General features: G+C 33.4%; 2 protein-coding genes across 2 annotated transcripts; both read left to right on the top strand.

Annotated features, from left to right (window-relative positions):
* The first annotated feature begins 3582 nt into the window (after positions 1 to 3582).
* LOC132169381 (protein SRG1-like) lies at positions 3583 to 6836 on the top strand. Its single transcript, XM_059580420.1, has 4 exons — positions 3583 to 3819; positions 3906 to 4150; positions 4242 to 4563; positions 6549 to 6836. Exons 1-4 carry the CDS (start codon positions 3583 to 3585, stop codon positions 6834 to 6836), a joined length of 1092 nt encoding a protein of 363 aa, XP_059436403.1.
* Positions 6837 to 14332: 7496 nt separating this feature from the next.
* LOC132169382 (protein SRG1-like) lies at positions 14333 to 17822 on the top strand. Its single transcript, XM_088512274.1, has 4 exons — positions 14333 to 14578; positions 14669 to 14913; positions 15641 to 15965; positions 17559 to 17822. The coding sequence occupies exons 1-4, from the start codon at positions 14333 to 14335 to the stop codon at positions 17820 to 17822; spliced, it is 1080 nt and encodes a 359-aa protein (XP_088368400.1).

Genomic DNA, 17822 nt, shown 5'->3' with positions numbered 1-17822 from the left:
CCTCGATCTTATGTGGTGACTCTAGCTGATCGATATTAGCTAGAGCAAATCTCAATTGTTTCCTGATTGTGAACTTTCTGGAAGAATTACTTATAGCAGGAAATTCAGGAATTCTAGGGTTTCCTACTCTAGGACTCTCTTGGGAAGATCCTGAATATTTCTTCATTTTACATGTAGGAAAAACATCATGTCATTCAACCGAAATTACACGTACAGTAGATTATTCATCATTTTCTCTCTTTTCATTTTTCTGATCATCTTTAGCTTTTTCAAGTAGTTTCCTTTTTGTAAATTCGCCAAGTTTTCTGATCATCTAAAGACTTTAGGATTGTTTGTGCCTTACCAAGTCCTTATCGAACTCTCACGTTAAAACAAACAACAACCAAAAAAATGAACCCCACATGTGGAAATACATTATATATATATATATATATTATACGTGGATGGCCTTGAATCGTCTGAAGAATATCATTGTTAATTATTCTTTGTAATGAAAAATATTTATAAGTAAACGTTTGATCATATCAACTGTATAGAAGTAAGACTTCAGTTAATTAATTAGCATTTAAAAAAGATTCGAAATCCATCGATCAGTCAAAGCTTCTTTCTCTTTTTTTATCCACAAACAGCGTAATTATAGGGACAAGCCAAGTTAATGTACCCCGTCTTTGGAGCACAAACATCAATCAAACATAATCTAGCTAATTAACCAACTCTTTGGATTAGATTAATTTAATAAACAACAATTACGTAACCACCGAATTATGACATGTGCGTATGTTGGATGCATAGAAAAATGACATGACATGATATGACAGATTGATCAAAGGATTCAAATGCACGAGGATAAAGCAAAATATGATGTTCGTCAACCTCCATGAGCTACCGATATCCCCAAGCTTGGCCTGTCTGCTGGCACATGCATGCATCACGGATGACGACTTTATGATCCATGGTGACATTGAACTTGCTCAAGCATGCATCATCAACTTTTACAAAAGAAAATTCCAGATTAATTTGAAGCACGTTTAATTGTTATATGCATTATAAAAATACATTACTTTGATGATCAGGAAGTCACGCATGACGCAACCTAGAAGGATTCAAGGGATACTATAATTATGATGAGACGTTTGTAAATACATTTGAATGAATATTTAAGGCTACAAATCTTAATTGGTTCAAGACTCCATTTTAAGTTTTTGCTAAAAAAGCCCAAGTAATTCCCCACTTCGGCTAGGGTTTCTGTGGGTGGCTCAACCACTCCTAAGGTCAATCTCTCAGGGTTGTTTTAGTCATCTATTTTTGGTCATTGGGGGAGGCCGAATCACCCCAAGGGCGTTAGGAGTGGTTCGGGCACTCCAGACAGGCCACAAGGGTGGCTGAAATCGGCCACCGTCATAACCGTCCGTTAGTTTGGCTAACGAAATTGCGACAAAGATAATAAATTGATAATATTTACCAATAAGTCATGCATGCATCATCTGTGATACAAATTAAAACTTAAGTGTAAAAAAATAAAAACGTGAAAACTTAAGTACTAAAAAAATAATTAATCCTTTATTTTATTGCATTTAACGATATACATAATATTATACGTAATAGCTTGGAGTGATAGGTTGTTATGTTAATTAAAAAATTTAAACCACGTGACATTAAAATCATCACCATACATGTTAGACTCGATCAACCTTTCTAGAGGCAGGTGCACCAACTATATATCATACATGTCATTCAATCTTCCTTGCCGTAAAACCCTTATTTACAAATAATTCCCAATTTTCCATGAATGGCACATGGGTTTTTATGAAGTCAATATTGTTTTCAAATGCTGCTACTCATTCACGATGATGACTAATATTCATGCCATTAAACTTACATATCGAAGGAATTTTTATCTTGGACGATTTTCTTTTCAACTAAGTTAAAGGAAAATTCTTAAATCTACTTACAACATGTGATTTATCACATGTATATTTTAAAACTACATATGAGAATTATAGGATTTAAATATAATTAAGTATCAATTTAATATATTAGATTAAAGGAATTCCTCCAACTCATTTGAAAGAAAACTTTGTCTATCTTTATATTCACGTATGTACCTTATGCCGGGACAGAGTTTTCCTCCAAACTGGGATGAAAGAACTTCCTTCAACCCAGTCTATAAAAATGACATGTGTTAATTTTTTTAACATGTGAGATGCACATGAGTTTTTAATATTATTTATTCCAACTTTGTCCATACTATTGAAAAACATGTGTATCTCACATGTTCAAATGACACATGTCATTTTTATAGACTGAGTTGAATGAAGTTCTTCCAACCCAATTTGAAGGAAAACTATGCCCCTTTATGCCGTCTTCTAGAATATGTAGTTTAAAATGAATATCATAGTAATTTTAAACTTGTTTAGAATATCATGATATATAGTAATTAATGGTTTTATCTACCTCCTCAAAGTATAGGAGGCCAATTCATGGATCTTTGCTCTTTCTTTCTTTCTCGGAAAGGCTACCATCCCCACCAATCATATTTCACTATCAAACATGCATGATATTACAATTGGAAAGAATCTCAAAGACACGTTAAAACACAATTGGCATCACATGGCATTACATATATAGTCATAGATATATGTAGGTTGAGATGTTATTTTTTTCTGTAGGTTGAGATGTTATTTTTTTTTTTTTCTGAAAATAGCACTATCCTAGTCATATATAATCATAGATATACAGGGAGCTATGATCTCTTGTCAACGATCACCTCAATTAATGGTGTAGACAAGGATTTCAATTAATTGTTTCCTTTATTGTTTTGATAATTATTGTACACCAACTTGAGTTGTCCACGGGTTAATTCCATAACATGTGTTACATATGCACGTAATTTCATGTGTCTTTTTATTCACAGCAATATTTTTCACATCTCATCTTACAAATTTAATATATATATCAACTATTAGATTTGTGGACCCTACACGTACAAATTCAATAGTGAATTCATCTATTCATTATGGAGATGGTTAAAAATAAATTGAATTCTATCATTTATATATATGTGAAAAGATATGCAAACCTATGAACTTTTCTGTCAGATTACCACTATCAGCTATTTTGTTAATTCGATAGTTAAGATGAACTTGACAACCATAAAGAAAAGGTGAACCAATTAATTCTTTTAGAGAAATGAGATGCACCGCACTTTATTGATATGACACTACTAGTAAACAGCTCTTGTTAAAAATTATATATAAAAATAAAAAATAAAAAATAAAGTTTTAAGGCGAATTGATATAGTTTCGCATCACTTGTCCCAAAAACTGAAGCTGATAAAAATAAATAAATTTAATCATTTAATCAATACTTTAATGCTATATATATAACACAGACACTACTCATTATTTTATATCTATAATATATTTGTCACAACAATGAATTGTCTGTCAAGGCCTAACACCATTTTGATTGTAATTAATATTAGCAAAATTATTATTATTATTATTATTATTTTGCCAAAAAATGTATTTTCAGGCTATATATACCCACTGCACCATGCTGGTATGGTTAATTAATTAAGAGATGGCATCACTAAACCCAGCTCCCAGCGTTATGGAGCTCATCACCAAAGAGCCATTGACTGCAGTCCCAAGCAAATACATTCGTCCTGATCAACAACCTATTGCTCTCTCTCATGCATGTGGAAGGCCCTTGCCAACAGTCCCCACAATTGACATGAAAAATTTGGTCTTGGGGGAGGCCACACACTTAGAACTGGAGAAATTGCACTTCTCTTGCAAAGATTGGGGCATGTTTCAGGTTCTTAATTAACACATGTTGTGTTTTTTTTTTTTTTTTTTTTCCCTTAACCAAAATAAAAACTAGAACATGTTGTTGTTTTTCAGCTGGTGAACCATGGAGTTAGCTTTTTACTTTTGGAGAAGCTGAAACATGAGATTGAAGGATTCTTCAAGCTTCCCTTTGATGAGAAAATGAAATACAAGATAAGACCAGGTGAGTTTGAAGGCTATGGAACTGTAGTTCGATCTGAAAATCAGAAGCTTGATTGGGGTGACAAGTTCTACACAATAATCAACCCTATTCACAGAAGAAATCCATATTTATTCCCAGAGCTCCCGTCATCCTTAAGGTTCTCTCTGTTTCTCTCTCTCTCTCTCTGTCTCTCTCACAAATGGACCTTTTTAATTTTTTTTTTTTTTGAATTTTTTTATCTCATGCAGGAATACCTTAGAGGCATACTTCTCAGAGTTGCAAAAACTTGCCATGACACTTGTGGTGTTGATGGGAAAAGCTGTAAAGATGGAGAAGAGAGAGATGGATATAATTGAAGATGGGTTGCAATCAATGAGGATGAGTTACTATCCTCCATGCCCACAACCAGAACTTGTTGTGGGACTTTCCCCTCACTCGGATGCTACTCTTATTACCATCCTTCACCAAGTTAATGGAGTGGGAGGTCTCCAGATAAAGAAAGATGGGGTTTGGATGCCACTCAACTTCCTCCCAGATGCCTTTGTTGTCAATGTAGGAGATGTTATGGAGGTCTGTCATGCTTAATCTTTTCCTATGTATTAAATCTGTTTATTAGATTTTTTGAAGCCCTAGGTATCCAATTCAAATATTTTATTGGTCTAATATCATTTCCAAACATGGAAAAACACATGTTTAACCCCAAAGTCTAACTACTTTGATATTTTTAATTCAGAATTTTAAAGATGGCACTTGGAACTCAACAAAATATTAAACTGTAACACTTTCCACCCTTAGTTTAAGTTCTTTCATAATCTATTTGGATGGAAATTATTTTACGTGTGTCGCAGGTGACACTTTAGCCCCAAATATTGCTCTGGAAAAGGGGTATTTTCCAAAACTTTTGTACGTAGGGAACTAATGCAACTCAGTTTTTACACCCAAAAATAAATAAATAAAATAACAAAACAAAACAAAAACTAGAAAAAATAAAAAAAAAATAAAAAAAAATGAAGATGGCGGAGAGGCCTCAGGGTAATTGGACAACCCACTCACCTGAGGGTGGAGGTCGTCCGACCGCCTCCTTAGGAGTTTTTTAGAGTGGCTCGTACAACCCCTAACCTTATAAGGGTGGTTTGGCCACCCCTATGATATTTTGAGAGTGATTCAGCCATCTCATAAATATCTTCAAGGGTGGTCTGGCCACCCTTGTAATATTTTGAGAGTGATTCAGCCACCTCATAAATGTCTTTTAGGGTGGTCAGACCCCTCGCCCTAAGTGACAGGGTGATCTAACCACCTCCAATTGGTGGGGAGTGGAGGCTCTCTATTGCATTACTTTTTTAAAGTTTGGAAAAATTTCACTTAACCCGTATGAACTTTTATCGCTTTTACAATCTTCTCCTTAAAGTTTTAAAACTCTTAAAGTATATGCAACTTCTAATTTTTTGTAATGTCACCATTCTCATTCGGGTTTGGGGTTAAATCATATGGCAATGGATGAAATGAACTTTATACCCCTCAAAATTTTCTAAAATTTCAAATTTACCATTAATTAAAAAAAGTAAAAAAATAAATAAATAAAAGATAGGAAAACCATGCATGTGTTGCATGACTCATGACTGTGGGTTGTGACCCACAGCAGGGTCCGGTACTGACCTACGGCCATGGGTCACCTCTTGTGGGTCTGGTGACCCATCATATATCATTTCCTTAATTTTTAAAAAATAAAAAAATTAAAAAAATGGTATTTTGGGAATTCTACACCCATCCGTTAGGATTTAACAAAAAATCCTAAAGAATGTGTGAGATTGCAAATTTTTTAAAATTGGATATACTAAATTGAGAGTTTTTGAACTTTGTGAGAGATTAAAAGAAATGAAAGTTGAAGGGGTTAAGTGAAGTTTCATCTTTTAAGTTTTTTTTTTTTTTTTTTTTTTTTTTTTTTTTGCTTGTTTTTTATTTTTATAATAGGTATACGAATTGAGTTGCATTAGCACACCCACAAAGTTTAAGAAAAATACATTTTACCCCACCTCTGAGACATTTTAGGGCTTAATAGACGTAAAATGTCAAAGCAATACTTTGAGGATAAAATATATTTTCTCTTAGATAAACCTGCCCAATTCCATCTTCTATGTGGTAATACTTCGGACCATGCACCACCACACTAAGGTAGGGGTCTGACCACCCCTCAAAATGTTTTTGAAGGTGGCCGGCTTAACCACTCCTTTGAGAGTTTTTGGCGGTGGCTCATGCCACCTCTAACTTTTCATAGGTGGTCTAGCTACCTCTAAGTTATTTTGGAGTGACCCAACAACATCATGCATAAACATTTTCAAGGGTGGTCAGACCACATCCCAACTAAATCACAAATATAAATATATAATCCAACCCTAATTACCTTGCAACTGTTAGGGAACATATTCACGACAATTCATACAGAACAGCCACCTTAAGCTAGCTGCAGTAACGTACATATGCATGCACAAATAAACGAATGAAGAACTAAAACACGTGAGTTGAGCATGCATGCATGGTGTTGTGTGGTTTTGCAGATCTTGAGCAATGGGGCATATAAAAGCATCGAGCACAGGGCAACTGTAAATTCAGAGAAAGAAAGGATCTCAATCGCCATGTTCTTCAACCCCAAATTCGAAGCAGAGATTGGGCCTGCAACTAGCATGTTAACCCCACAAAACCCACCATTGTTTAAGAGGATTGGAATGGAAGAATATGTGAAAGATTTCTTTTCCCATAACCTAAATGGGAAATCACACTTGGAGAAAATGAGAATCAAAACTCATGAGGAAGACAGCACTACTACTACTACTACTACTGCCTGATGATAGAAAACGAAAATATCGTATGTTGTTAATTTGTGTGGCAATAAAGTCCTATGACTATAGTGTGTTTTCGAGTGGTAAAAATAATCCCATTTGGCTACAGCTCGAATGGGTCTAAATTAGTTAATTTGCTTAATGGTTTGTTTGAGGTTATGTTGTGTTATATATGATGCTTTGTAGAAATGAAAAATAAATGCATATATAAATAAATAAATTGTGTTGGTATGTGACATGAATGTTTATTTTCTTGTTGTTTCCCTGATGGGCATCTAGCATCACGATTTAAATGATATCATGATACTATGTTGTGGAGCGTCTTAAGCTTGAGAGGCCATGCTAGAGACAATTCTGCAAGTAATGATCCAAGTAGTTGAAGTTGAAACTAATCAAAACGACTCATTCTTCTGAGAGGGGTCATTTTACCATTAAAATAATCCCTGGTAAGGTCGTTTTGTTAAAACAACTCCATTATAGAGCGTCCTGGCCCTAACACTAAAATTTTTTGTTGTGGAAGCTGATAAAAACTCGCTCCAATATATATATATATATATATATATATATATATATATATAAAGACAATTGAGAAAACTCTATCTCAAGGTGAGTTAGAGAGCTGTATATCATTTACTTATATAGACCTTTACAAGAGCAAGTAATACAAGGAAAGTAATACATGTACGGAAAGTGTATAATACAAGGGCAATAACGGTTGTACAATATTCATGAGAGTAATTTTAGGAGATGAGAATCATATTCCAGCTGGACTGCTATAATCACATATTGCTAGGATCATGGTGTTGAGATTTGCTAGGATCATGGTCTGGAGATTTTGTGTTATCAATATTATAAGTTTAGATCAAGTCAATAGTCCTGTATAAATCTGACACAATATATGAAATGATCAAGATCACGCACGTTGACCACAACAAAACTTGTCTTTTTCTTTATAGCTTATAATGATCCTTGTCTCAGAAGCTGCAGCACTGTCTACACATGCAGTTTAATTAGAGAAGGAAGAGATTGAGAGGAAACTCAATTATAGGTGAGTCATCCCTAGATTGGGAGAGAGAAATATTGATATACGATTTTTTTTTTTTTTCTAATTAAAATATTGATATACAATTGTATCCTCTTGATCTTTTCAAAAACCAAAAAGCCTTTGAACGAGGAGGTCAACATATAAATTAATGTTGTGGGCAAGCTAGCTAATATCCGGTTCCTGTTATTTATTCTAATATTTAATTGGAAGATGAATTGAATTGAAAATACACTAACTAGGACATGTTTGGTATGGAGAATAAACTTATGAAATGAAATGGCTATTCTAATAGAATAGCCGTTCCTTTGTTTGGTTGCACGGAATGATTATTCTCCTATTTATAGGAATAGCTATTTTTATTATTTTTTTTTTAGATGAATAGTTATTCCTTAAATAATAGAATGGGTTTTTAAGAAAAGCTCATTAATTTTTTTTTTTGAAAACCTATTTAACAAAAAACAACACAAAAAAAAAAAAGGTTCAATGGATGGCTAGTGGCTACCCTAGAAAAACCAAGGGGATGGTCTCACCACCTCCTAGCCCCTCCTCGACGGACTCCAGGGGTAGTGAAGACCACCTCCATAGCTCGCGGGTGGTCACAGCCACCTCCGATACTCATTAAGAGTGGCCTTCTCTACCCCCAATGGCACTGATGGATCTCCTCAAAGGTTTACAACAAGGGGCTCTAGGGCTCCAAGTGGTCCTACCAGGCGAGCTGGCAATCCCTTGGAGTTGGGGTGGTCACCAAAAACTATTTTTAATAAATTATTATTATTTTATTTTATTTCTATAAATGAAAAGGTACACATTTCCCGCTCCAACTACTGGCTAGTTCATTAATGTCAATGTCTTCACTAAACTACCAAAAATGTCATTCTCTCCTCCAAAGCCAACAAAAACAAATGTCATCCAAAAAAATAAAACTAAAACTAAAAAAATATTAAGAATTAAAAAAAAAAAAAAAGAAAAAAAAAGAGTACTTTTTTCCCACATTAAAAAAATTGATTTTTTTCCTTTCTTTTAATTTTTTTTTTTTTCTGTTTTTGATTTTTTATATAATTTTATGAAGGGTATTTTTTTATTAAGGAGGACATTGCCCTTTTTGGGTAGTTTGGGGGGACTGGTGGACATTGGCACAATTAGTAGTTTGGAGAGGGAAATTTTTAATTGAATAGTAGATTGAGTAGAGCATGTGTATTTTTCTCTTTTATAAATTTTAGATATTTTAGGAATTTCGACTCAATTCTAATGAAAAACTATGTGTTGTCGTCAAATTAAAAATTGAGAGCCCCTATTGTCTGGTTCAAGTATAAACTAGTTTCTTTGCAGTATCCAATAGTAGATCAACATGTCATCTCGAAACACGAAAAAGCACTAAGATGAAAAGTTGAAAACACCATATATATATATATATATATATATATATATATACATAAACGCAACCTTTCAAGACTAAAAAATACACAAGGACTCAGACAGATCGAGACATTAAATTGAAAATAAAATTATAGACTTACTGGTGATGTGGACAACATGGAAAAGGGCAAGAAAGACAAAATTAAACAACGAAACAAAGCACCGCCATAGCTGAAGATGACTATGCATGTTTCGCATGTTACAGAGTATAGCTAAGGTGAAAGGGAAACTAAGCGCAGATTTTCCACGCAAGGATTGGCGGCAAAGGAGATGGGTAAACTGACGTGTCAAAATTCTATTAGTTGCTGCAAACGAGTGAATTTACACTAAGAGTCTATTTGCGATTGTGTTTGAAAAATAGAGCTTTTAATTTTTTTTTTTTTTTAAAAAAAAAAATTAGAGAAAAAATTGTGTTTTGGTCATTTTTAGACTTGTTGGATCCTTAAAAATACTTTAATTTTTTTACCAAATGAATATTTTTTTCTTCAAACGGACTTTTTTAAGTGTTAAAAACACTTTTAGGCCTCTTTAAAACAATCACAAACCTTTCAAAAAAAAAAAAAAAACAACAACCACAAACAAGGCTTAAATCTTAATTGAAATTATTCCCTTAAAGAATATGAATGGTCATTCAATTCCAACTCCTTATATTCCCAATAATAGTCTCTTTTTTTTCTTTTTTCTTTTGAAAAATATGGAACTTCCATTGATGAAATTTCATCAACATAAAGCTCTTACAACATAAAGCATACAGCTCTGAAAAATCATAGCCAAAAGCTATGAAGGTTATAAAGTCATAAAAATAACTTCAAGATTCTACTAACCCATGTACAATTACATTTAAGAAACGTATCTCCTTCATGCAGACTAAATCTAGGACATGAGTAGCCCAAATACAAAACAAAAATAAAAAACGATTAGAAACTAAAAATCCAGCCATGAGAGTTAAGCCTCCACACCAATCAACTTCATCCTCAACCCGAAGGCCAGGACAAACAAAATAAAAAATAAAAACCCCACAAGCATCACCGGAGGAGCACGGCATTATAGACATCCCTTCAAAAGACACGCATTGGCCGAAGAAGACGATAAGATCTAAGATTAAAGAGATTAGATCTGGATCTAGATTTACAAACTAAATCTAAAGCAACCCACTAAAAACGGAGAACGGTGGAGCCTACAAAGAAAACACCGAGTACTGCTATCGTAAAAGGGGAAGAAGGACGATCTAAATCTAGATCTTTCATCTTCTTAAAGTTCTTCTTAGTGTTGTTTAGAAAAAAAGAAAGAGAAGAATTCTAAAGAGAAGGCTGACCCTCTCGATCTCTCTACAATAATAGTCATTTCTATTCCTAAATGAATTACAATTCCGTATACTAAACCTACCATAAATTATAACATATCGTAATCGAATTCTCTCTAGTTCTTCTTCTTCTAACTGTTGATTCAATTATCAACTAGTTGTTACTTGTTAGAGAAACAAAGGTCACATGTGAATTATAAGAGGAGTACCCATCAACAAGTTTTTTAATGGTCAAATATAGAAGTTAAATAGTCCATTTTCTAGATATGGATCGATAAAGATCAAGTTCAAGATAATTATATATATTAGATTTTGTGTTGAAAATATATAAATGTTGAATAACAAAACTTTTATATTACAAAACCTTAGAGAAATTGGACTTGCCTTCCCTTAATCATCATTTTTTTCTATCCGCATGGTTTGACAAAAATTTCAAGATTTAAGGCGATCTTCGAGAGTCACATTAATTAATGCTTGAGAGAGTCTACATCAATCACTAATTGTGGTTAAATTTCAATTAGAGTAACATGCTCTTAAACCTTTCATTAATTATAGCTTTAGCTTTTAGCAAGAATATTCTATATTCTTTCTTAACAAAAAAATAGCTATTCAAGTGGGCGGCAGCTATAATCCATATATGCAGTGTGTAATGACATTTAATTTTAAAGTTAAAATAAATCTTCAGCATACCATGATTTTTTTTTTTTTATATGAATAATAATTTTATTGGGAAAATTTTAGAAAATTCTACTGAACTTTCACTTGTTTTGACACTACCGCCCAAAGTCTAAAAAATCTCAATTAAGAGTATTGAACTTTTAATTTCTTACAATTACCCCTTTCCGTTAGGATTTTTCTTTTTTTTTTAAATGCCAAAAATACCCCTGCTTTTTTATTAAAAAAATTAAAAAAATAAAAATTGCGAAGATTTTTTTTTTTATAAAAATAAAATAAAAACTTCTGAATCTTCACAATTTCTTTTTTTTTTTTAAATAAAAAAAACATGGGTATTTTGGGACTTTCAACAAGATTTAACAGAAAATTCTAACGGGATTAGATAATTAAAAAAAAAATTGAAAGTTCGAAACCCTTAATTGAGAGTTTTTAAATTTCAAAGGGATACCTTCAAAATGTGTAGAAGTTTATGTGAGTTTTGTGAAGTTTTCCCTGATTTATTTATAAAATTTAAATTTTTTTAAAAAATAAAAATTTAAAAAATTTAAAAAAAAAAAAAAAAAAAAAAAAAAGGCATGTGAGAATCACATACTTTAAATACAGGTGTCAATTTAATAGTTTAAACTGAAAAAATAAAAAATAAAAGTTCTCCAACCTACCTTGGGACAAAACTATGTGCAAATCCAAATGATAATGATGTGCATGAGAAAGCCCTCTCCTCCCCGGCCTCTTCTTTTTCATTTCTCTCAAAAATATCAAGCCAGCCTCTTTCTTTACATTATCAAACAACTTTCTTCAATATTTTCCTACAAAAATTTTAAAACTTCTTCACCTATATATCACATCAACCAACTTCTTCACCTATATATCACATCAACCATTTTTTTATTATTATTTAAACAAAACAAAACAAAAATAAGAAAAAAATTTCTCAACACACCAAATGAAAATGGATAGGCCAAGCTAATGTAGTATATGCAAAATGATAACAATAAAGCTTTCCTTCAAATCGGGTCATCTGAAGAAATTTTTTCTTCTAACCTAATTTATTAAACTAACATGTGTTCTTAAAGGCATACGATTCTCACGTGCATTTTACATGCTCTAAAGACGCATATCAATTTAATAGAATGAGCTAAAAGAATTTGGTCCAGCCCAACTAGAAACAAAACTTTGTCCAAATCCAAATGATAATAATGAAATGAATATGCCAAGTCAATGTGCCCCAAATTTGTAAGACAACTCAACACCTTGAACTTGTGCGATCGAGAGCCACTCACTGCATTTTAACTTTGCTATAACCATCTGTTTGGTGGACCTCAGCCCTATTGGAATATGTCAACATAAATAATGATTTTATTTTTTGAACAATTCTTTGGAATAAGCCTCCCCCGGGATTAGCATGTCACAATCACAAACGTGATCAGTTGCCTCTTAAATACTAATTAAACTGATTAATTAATCAAATAATTGTCAATAAATGCGTCAACTTTATAAAAGAAAAGGAATTGGATAATTATGCACGTTTTTTAGAAGCTTTAATTAGAAAATATTGTAACACGTAGTAGGTAGGTGAAAACATCCATTACGCAACCTGGATAATTTTGGCTAATTTAGGTCATGACTTGACTAGCAACTATACATTATAATTATAAGTTGAAAATTTATGTCTTCCTACTGTGCTGGAGAGGTTTTTCAGCAACATGAATCACCAAAAGGAATTTTTGTTAAGTTTTTGCTCACGGGTATATATATATATATATATATATATATATATATATATATATATATATTTAATAAATTAGTAATATTATTAAAAACTGTATTTTTATTCCACAATAACGGACCCATTGAATTGAGCCATTGTCAAAATATATATATATATATAACAACGATAAAAATGTGATTTTTAGGATTACTCTAACTTAATAAATATATTATTTTCCCCTAATCAACCTTTGAATTTACATTTCCAACTTTTGAAAGGCCACCCACTCATTCTTTTTTAATTGATGAAGGAAATAACTCACGCCTTCTTTACAAGTGCTAAATTAGGTAGTATAGTACTAAATGTACCTTAAATTAATGGCATTTCCCCTTTAAATTAAAGCTTGCTTTACATGTTGTCATGAATTAATGACTTGGTATATGAGGTGATATATATATATATATATAGCCAGACTAATGTTGGTGGTGATAGCAGCAATAGAAGTACTAACAATGGTGATAGTGGCAGCAACGAGGGGGTGGTGGTGGTGGTGTTATCGACAATAACAATGGTGGTGAAGATCATCAAAAATGGTGGGTGGACAATTAATGGTGGTGGTGACACAACAATTGTAGTAATTAATAATGATTACCATGATACCCGTAATATCAAAATTAATGATAATGGTGTGAGAATAACATCCTTGGTCGTTCAATATATATATATTCTTAGTTGACTTCCGTTTCCTTGACCAGATCCCCCCCCCCGCGCAAAATTTGTTTTAAAATTACTTTTATTAACTACGGATTCTAAGAAAGAAAGAAAAAAATTAGTGCATCCCGACCCTCCCCAAATTAAACTTGAAGGACTTTACCCCCCAAAGTAAGACCACTTTTACGTTTTAGCCTTCAAAGTTCAAAAAATAACATCTACCCTCTACAAATTAAGGCTAAAACACAAAAGTTGTCATATGCTTTATGAGGTAAAGTGTTTTTTTTTTTAGAGTTTAGGTGGTTAAAAGTCGCATGCAACCCGAGTGACCAACATTCCATCCGAAAAGACGGAGAAACTTGTCACTGTTTAATAATTTGTGCGGAATCGAATGTCACTTTTTGAACTTTAAATGCTAAAACGCAAAAATTGTCCTACTTAAATTTCTAGTTGGTTTAATTGACCCATCCAGGATATATTATATATATACTTCACTAATAACATTTAATAGTAATTAATTAAGAGCTATGTTTTTATTATTTGACAAAGAAACTTCTCCGGTAGTGATTCAATTGTCTGGCTATATAATTAAAAGCCATCATCACACCAATTGACGGTGTAGGGTGCAGCACTTTGGCAAATCAATGGCAGCCACGGGTTCCACTTCTTCTGATCATTTGGTCCTGACCATAGAGGAGGAGCTCGCCAAAGATCCTAAGATCAAACTCGTCCCAAAACGCTATGTCCGGGTTGATCAGGACCCTCCAGTTGTTGGAACCCTCTTCCCTGCAATCCCAACCGTTGACATGAAAAAACTGGCGTCTGTGGAAACCAAAGACTTTGAAGTTGAGAAGTTGCAGACAATTTGCATGGAATGGGGGCTCTTTCAGGTCTCCTTGCTTCTCATTTTTATATAAACATTTAACGTAGAAGTTGTTTTATTTATATATATATTTATGTAATATGTTGTTCTTGTATAGTTGGTGAACCATGGAGTCAGCTCTTCACTGTTGGAGAAGCTGAATCATGAGATTGAGGAATTCTTCAAGCTTCCATTGGAAGAAAAGATGAAGTTCAAGGTAAGACCAGGAGATGTTGAAGGCTATGGAACCATCGTCCGATCTGATGATCAAAGACTTGATTGGGGTGATAGGGTGTATATGATAATAAATCCTATTCATAGAAGAAAGCCATATCTCTTCCCAGAGCTCCCTTCATCTTTCAGGTTCTCTATCTCTCATCTTTCTTTTCTTTTTTCAAAAACCCGGCTTTGATATCCTGGACACCGTATAAATTAAGTGTCTATTCCGCACACAGGTCGAATAAAGCTCAAGTTTGCATTCACGAGTCGAGCTTTAGACCTGAAGCTTCATAAAGCATAAGTGCTTACTACTCGAGCCAACTCCGCAGAGAGTTCTCCTTTTTTTTTTTTTTTTTTTTTTTATGGGGATCGAACATCTATATAATCTATTCATTTTAGGATTTCATCCCTGAAATTAGATTAAGAGCATGTTTGGGTGTGCGTTTGAAGTACCTAAAAGTGCTTTTAACACTCAAAAAGTTCGTTTGAAAACAAAAGTACATGTTTAGTAAAAAAAAATTGAAAGCGCTTTTAAGGGTCCAAAAAGCCTAAAAATGGTCAAAACGCACTTTTGGCAACTTCTTAAAAATGAAGCTTCACTTAAAAACTCTATTTTTCAAACACAATTACAAATAAGCTCTAAGACCAAAACCATCTATTTGGGGAACAACTAAATATCCGGAACACCATGCAAAGCGTCTCCTCTACACAAGTCGGGTACGTAAAGCTCGAGTTGGAGCTCGAGCAGAGTCAAACTTTAGACTTGATGCTTTACAAAGCACGAGAGCCGAGCAATTCACAGCTTGATCGACCCCAACCTTTTGAATTTCTCTCATTTACTTATTTTCTTTTTGTTTTTGGGTTTCACTAGAGAAACGATGGAGTCTTACTTAAAGGAGTTGCAAAAACTTGCAATTACACTGCTGGAGCATCTGGGAAAAGCCCTAATGATAGAAATGAAAGAGATGAAGGAGTTGTTTGAAGATGGAATGCAATCAACAAGGATTACATATTATCCTCCATGCCCACAACCGGAGCAAGTTATTGGTATCACACCTCACTCCGACGCCACTGGCATCACCATCCTCCACCAAGTTAATGGAGTTGAAGGTCTTCAAATAAAGAAAGATGGTGTCTGGATTCCTGTCAACTTCCTCCCGGATGCCTTTGTTGTCAACGCTGGAGACGTTCTCGAGGTTTGATAGTTCTTCATTCCTTTCCTAATCTTTCTCCTTTTCAAAAGTTAACAGAATTCTGATAATCAAATTCCGTTCACTGAGTTAACAGATTCTGATAGCATGAAACGTTAGAGCTATTTAAGTCTATGTCGCATTAACAGAATCTGTTAAATTAATTGACGTAATTTGACTATATGGACTAAATTGTTTTTTTGACATACCTCAGAGATCTATGAACTTTATAAAACATATAAACCATAAGGACTAATTTTGCATTTTTCTTAAAAATTAAAATAAAATAAAATAAACATGTGCTAAATATAGTATCTGGTCAACTTTTTTGGAATCCCTAGTGCTATCATATTCAAACTTGTTTATCTTCATAAAATAATAAAATAAAAAATATGGTTGGTGACCAAGACCAACACATATTATGATAAAGCAGTCAAATCTTTGTCACATGGAGATGCTCCCTCGTTTGTGCACTAAGAGCGAGTCAAGGGCAACTGAGATCTTCCTATGACAGGATTGGAGTACTGCTGATATTACTATTATTTTATCAAATATGCTAAAAGAAAGATTCATGTTTTCTTTGTATTCTTCTAAAATTGATGTAATTTTTAAAATGATCATTTGATCAAAATTTTATTACAAATATAATTGTGGTTTTAAAAGTTACATCAATTTTGAAATGATACAAAAAAGACGTGAGAATATCATTTAGCATTACTCTTTCAACCCAACTTTGTGTTATTTGGGAGCCTGCTGATCATGTGAAGCGATGCCCAAAAACAATTAAAGATACACAAACAGAATTTGTCCAATGAAAGGTGATCGATTGGAGCTTTAAACCTGTGTACAGACACGGAGGGGTGTAAACCTCTTTATATGAGTAGATAATATCCGAATTTTACATTTACATTCGCACTTTGTGGCCGGAGAGTGAATTATAGTAACGAGTATATGTTGCCCAAGTATCTACCTTAATTCATTAAATTTGATGTGACGAGATCCCTAACCAAAAAATTCTTCCACCAAATATTATGGGAAGACCACACCACATCGAATTTGGTGGATAAAAAATGGAAACTTAGGTAGTATATAGCTTTAATATTTAGGAACTGTCTGCCCATCTAAGGCAAACAGAATTCACCCATAACTACACATGGTCTTAATCCAATTTTAGGGATTAAATCCCAAAATGGTGTTTTTTACAAGACAAAAGTATTATTATTATTATTATTATTATTAGGCAGAGGTGGATATTAGCTAGCTATATTCCGCTATCTCCCAACATTTTTGCAAATGACAGATATGGTATCCACCCGACTGGGGTTAAGGGCTGAAAACCCACTCGTAACCAATGTAGACAAGTAAATAGTAGATACGGGACAATTTTTAGCTGCCCACTTGAACACCCCTGCTCACACGACCTATCATGTCGTTAACACTAGAAATTAACGCTATCTAACAACAATTCCTTGTAGACAAAATTAGTGCTATATGACAACAATGTAATATAATTATAGAAGGTTTTAAATTCACCAAAAAATGAACCAAGAAACAATAAACAAGAACTAGTATCTCTTTAACATGTGCATATTTTTGCAGATTCTGAGCAATGGGCTCTATAACAGCGTTGAGCACAGGGTAACTGTAAACACGAAGAAAGAGAGGATCTCTGTTGCTTTGTTCTTCAACCCAAAATTTGAGGCAGAGGTTGGGCCAGCAACTTCTTTGTTAAACCCAAACAACCCTCCATTATTTAGAAGGGTTGGAATGGAGAAGTATGTAAAGGATTTCTTCTCCAGGAGGCTCAATGGAAAGACATATTTAGAGCATTTGAGGATCAAAGCTGAAGGCAACAGTGCTTAG

Source organism: Corylus avellana, chromosome 1 (assembly GCF_965113065.1).
Source record: "Corylus avellana chromosome 1, dhCorAvel1.hap1.2, whole genome shotgun sequence".
NCBI classification, from domain to species: Eukaryota; Viridiplantae; Streptophyta; class Magnoliopsida; order Fagales; family Betulaceae; genus Corylus; species Corylus avellana.
This window is presented reverse-complemented; position numbering and strand designations above follow the sequence as displayed.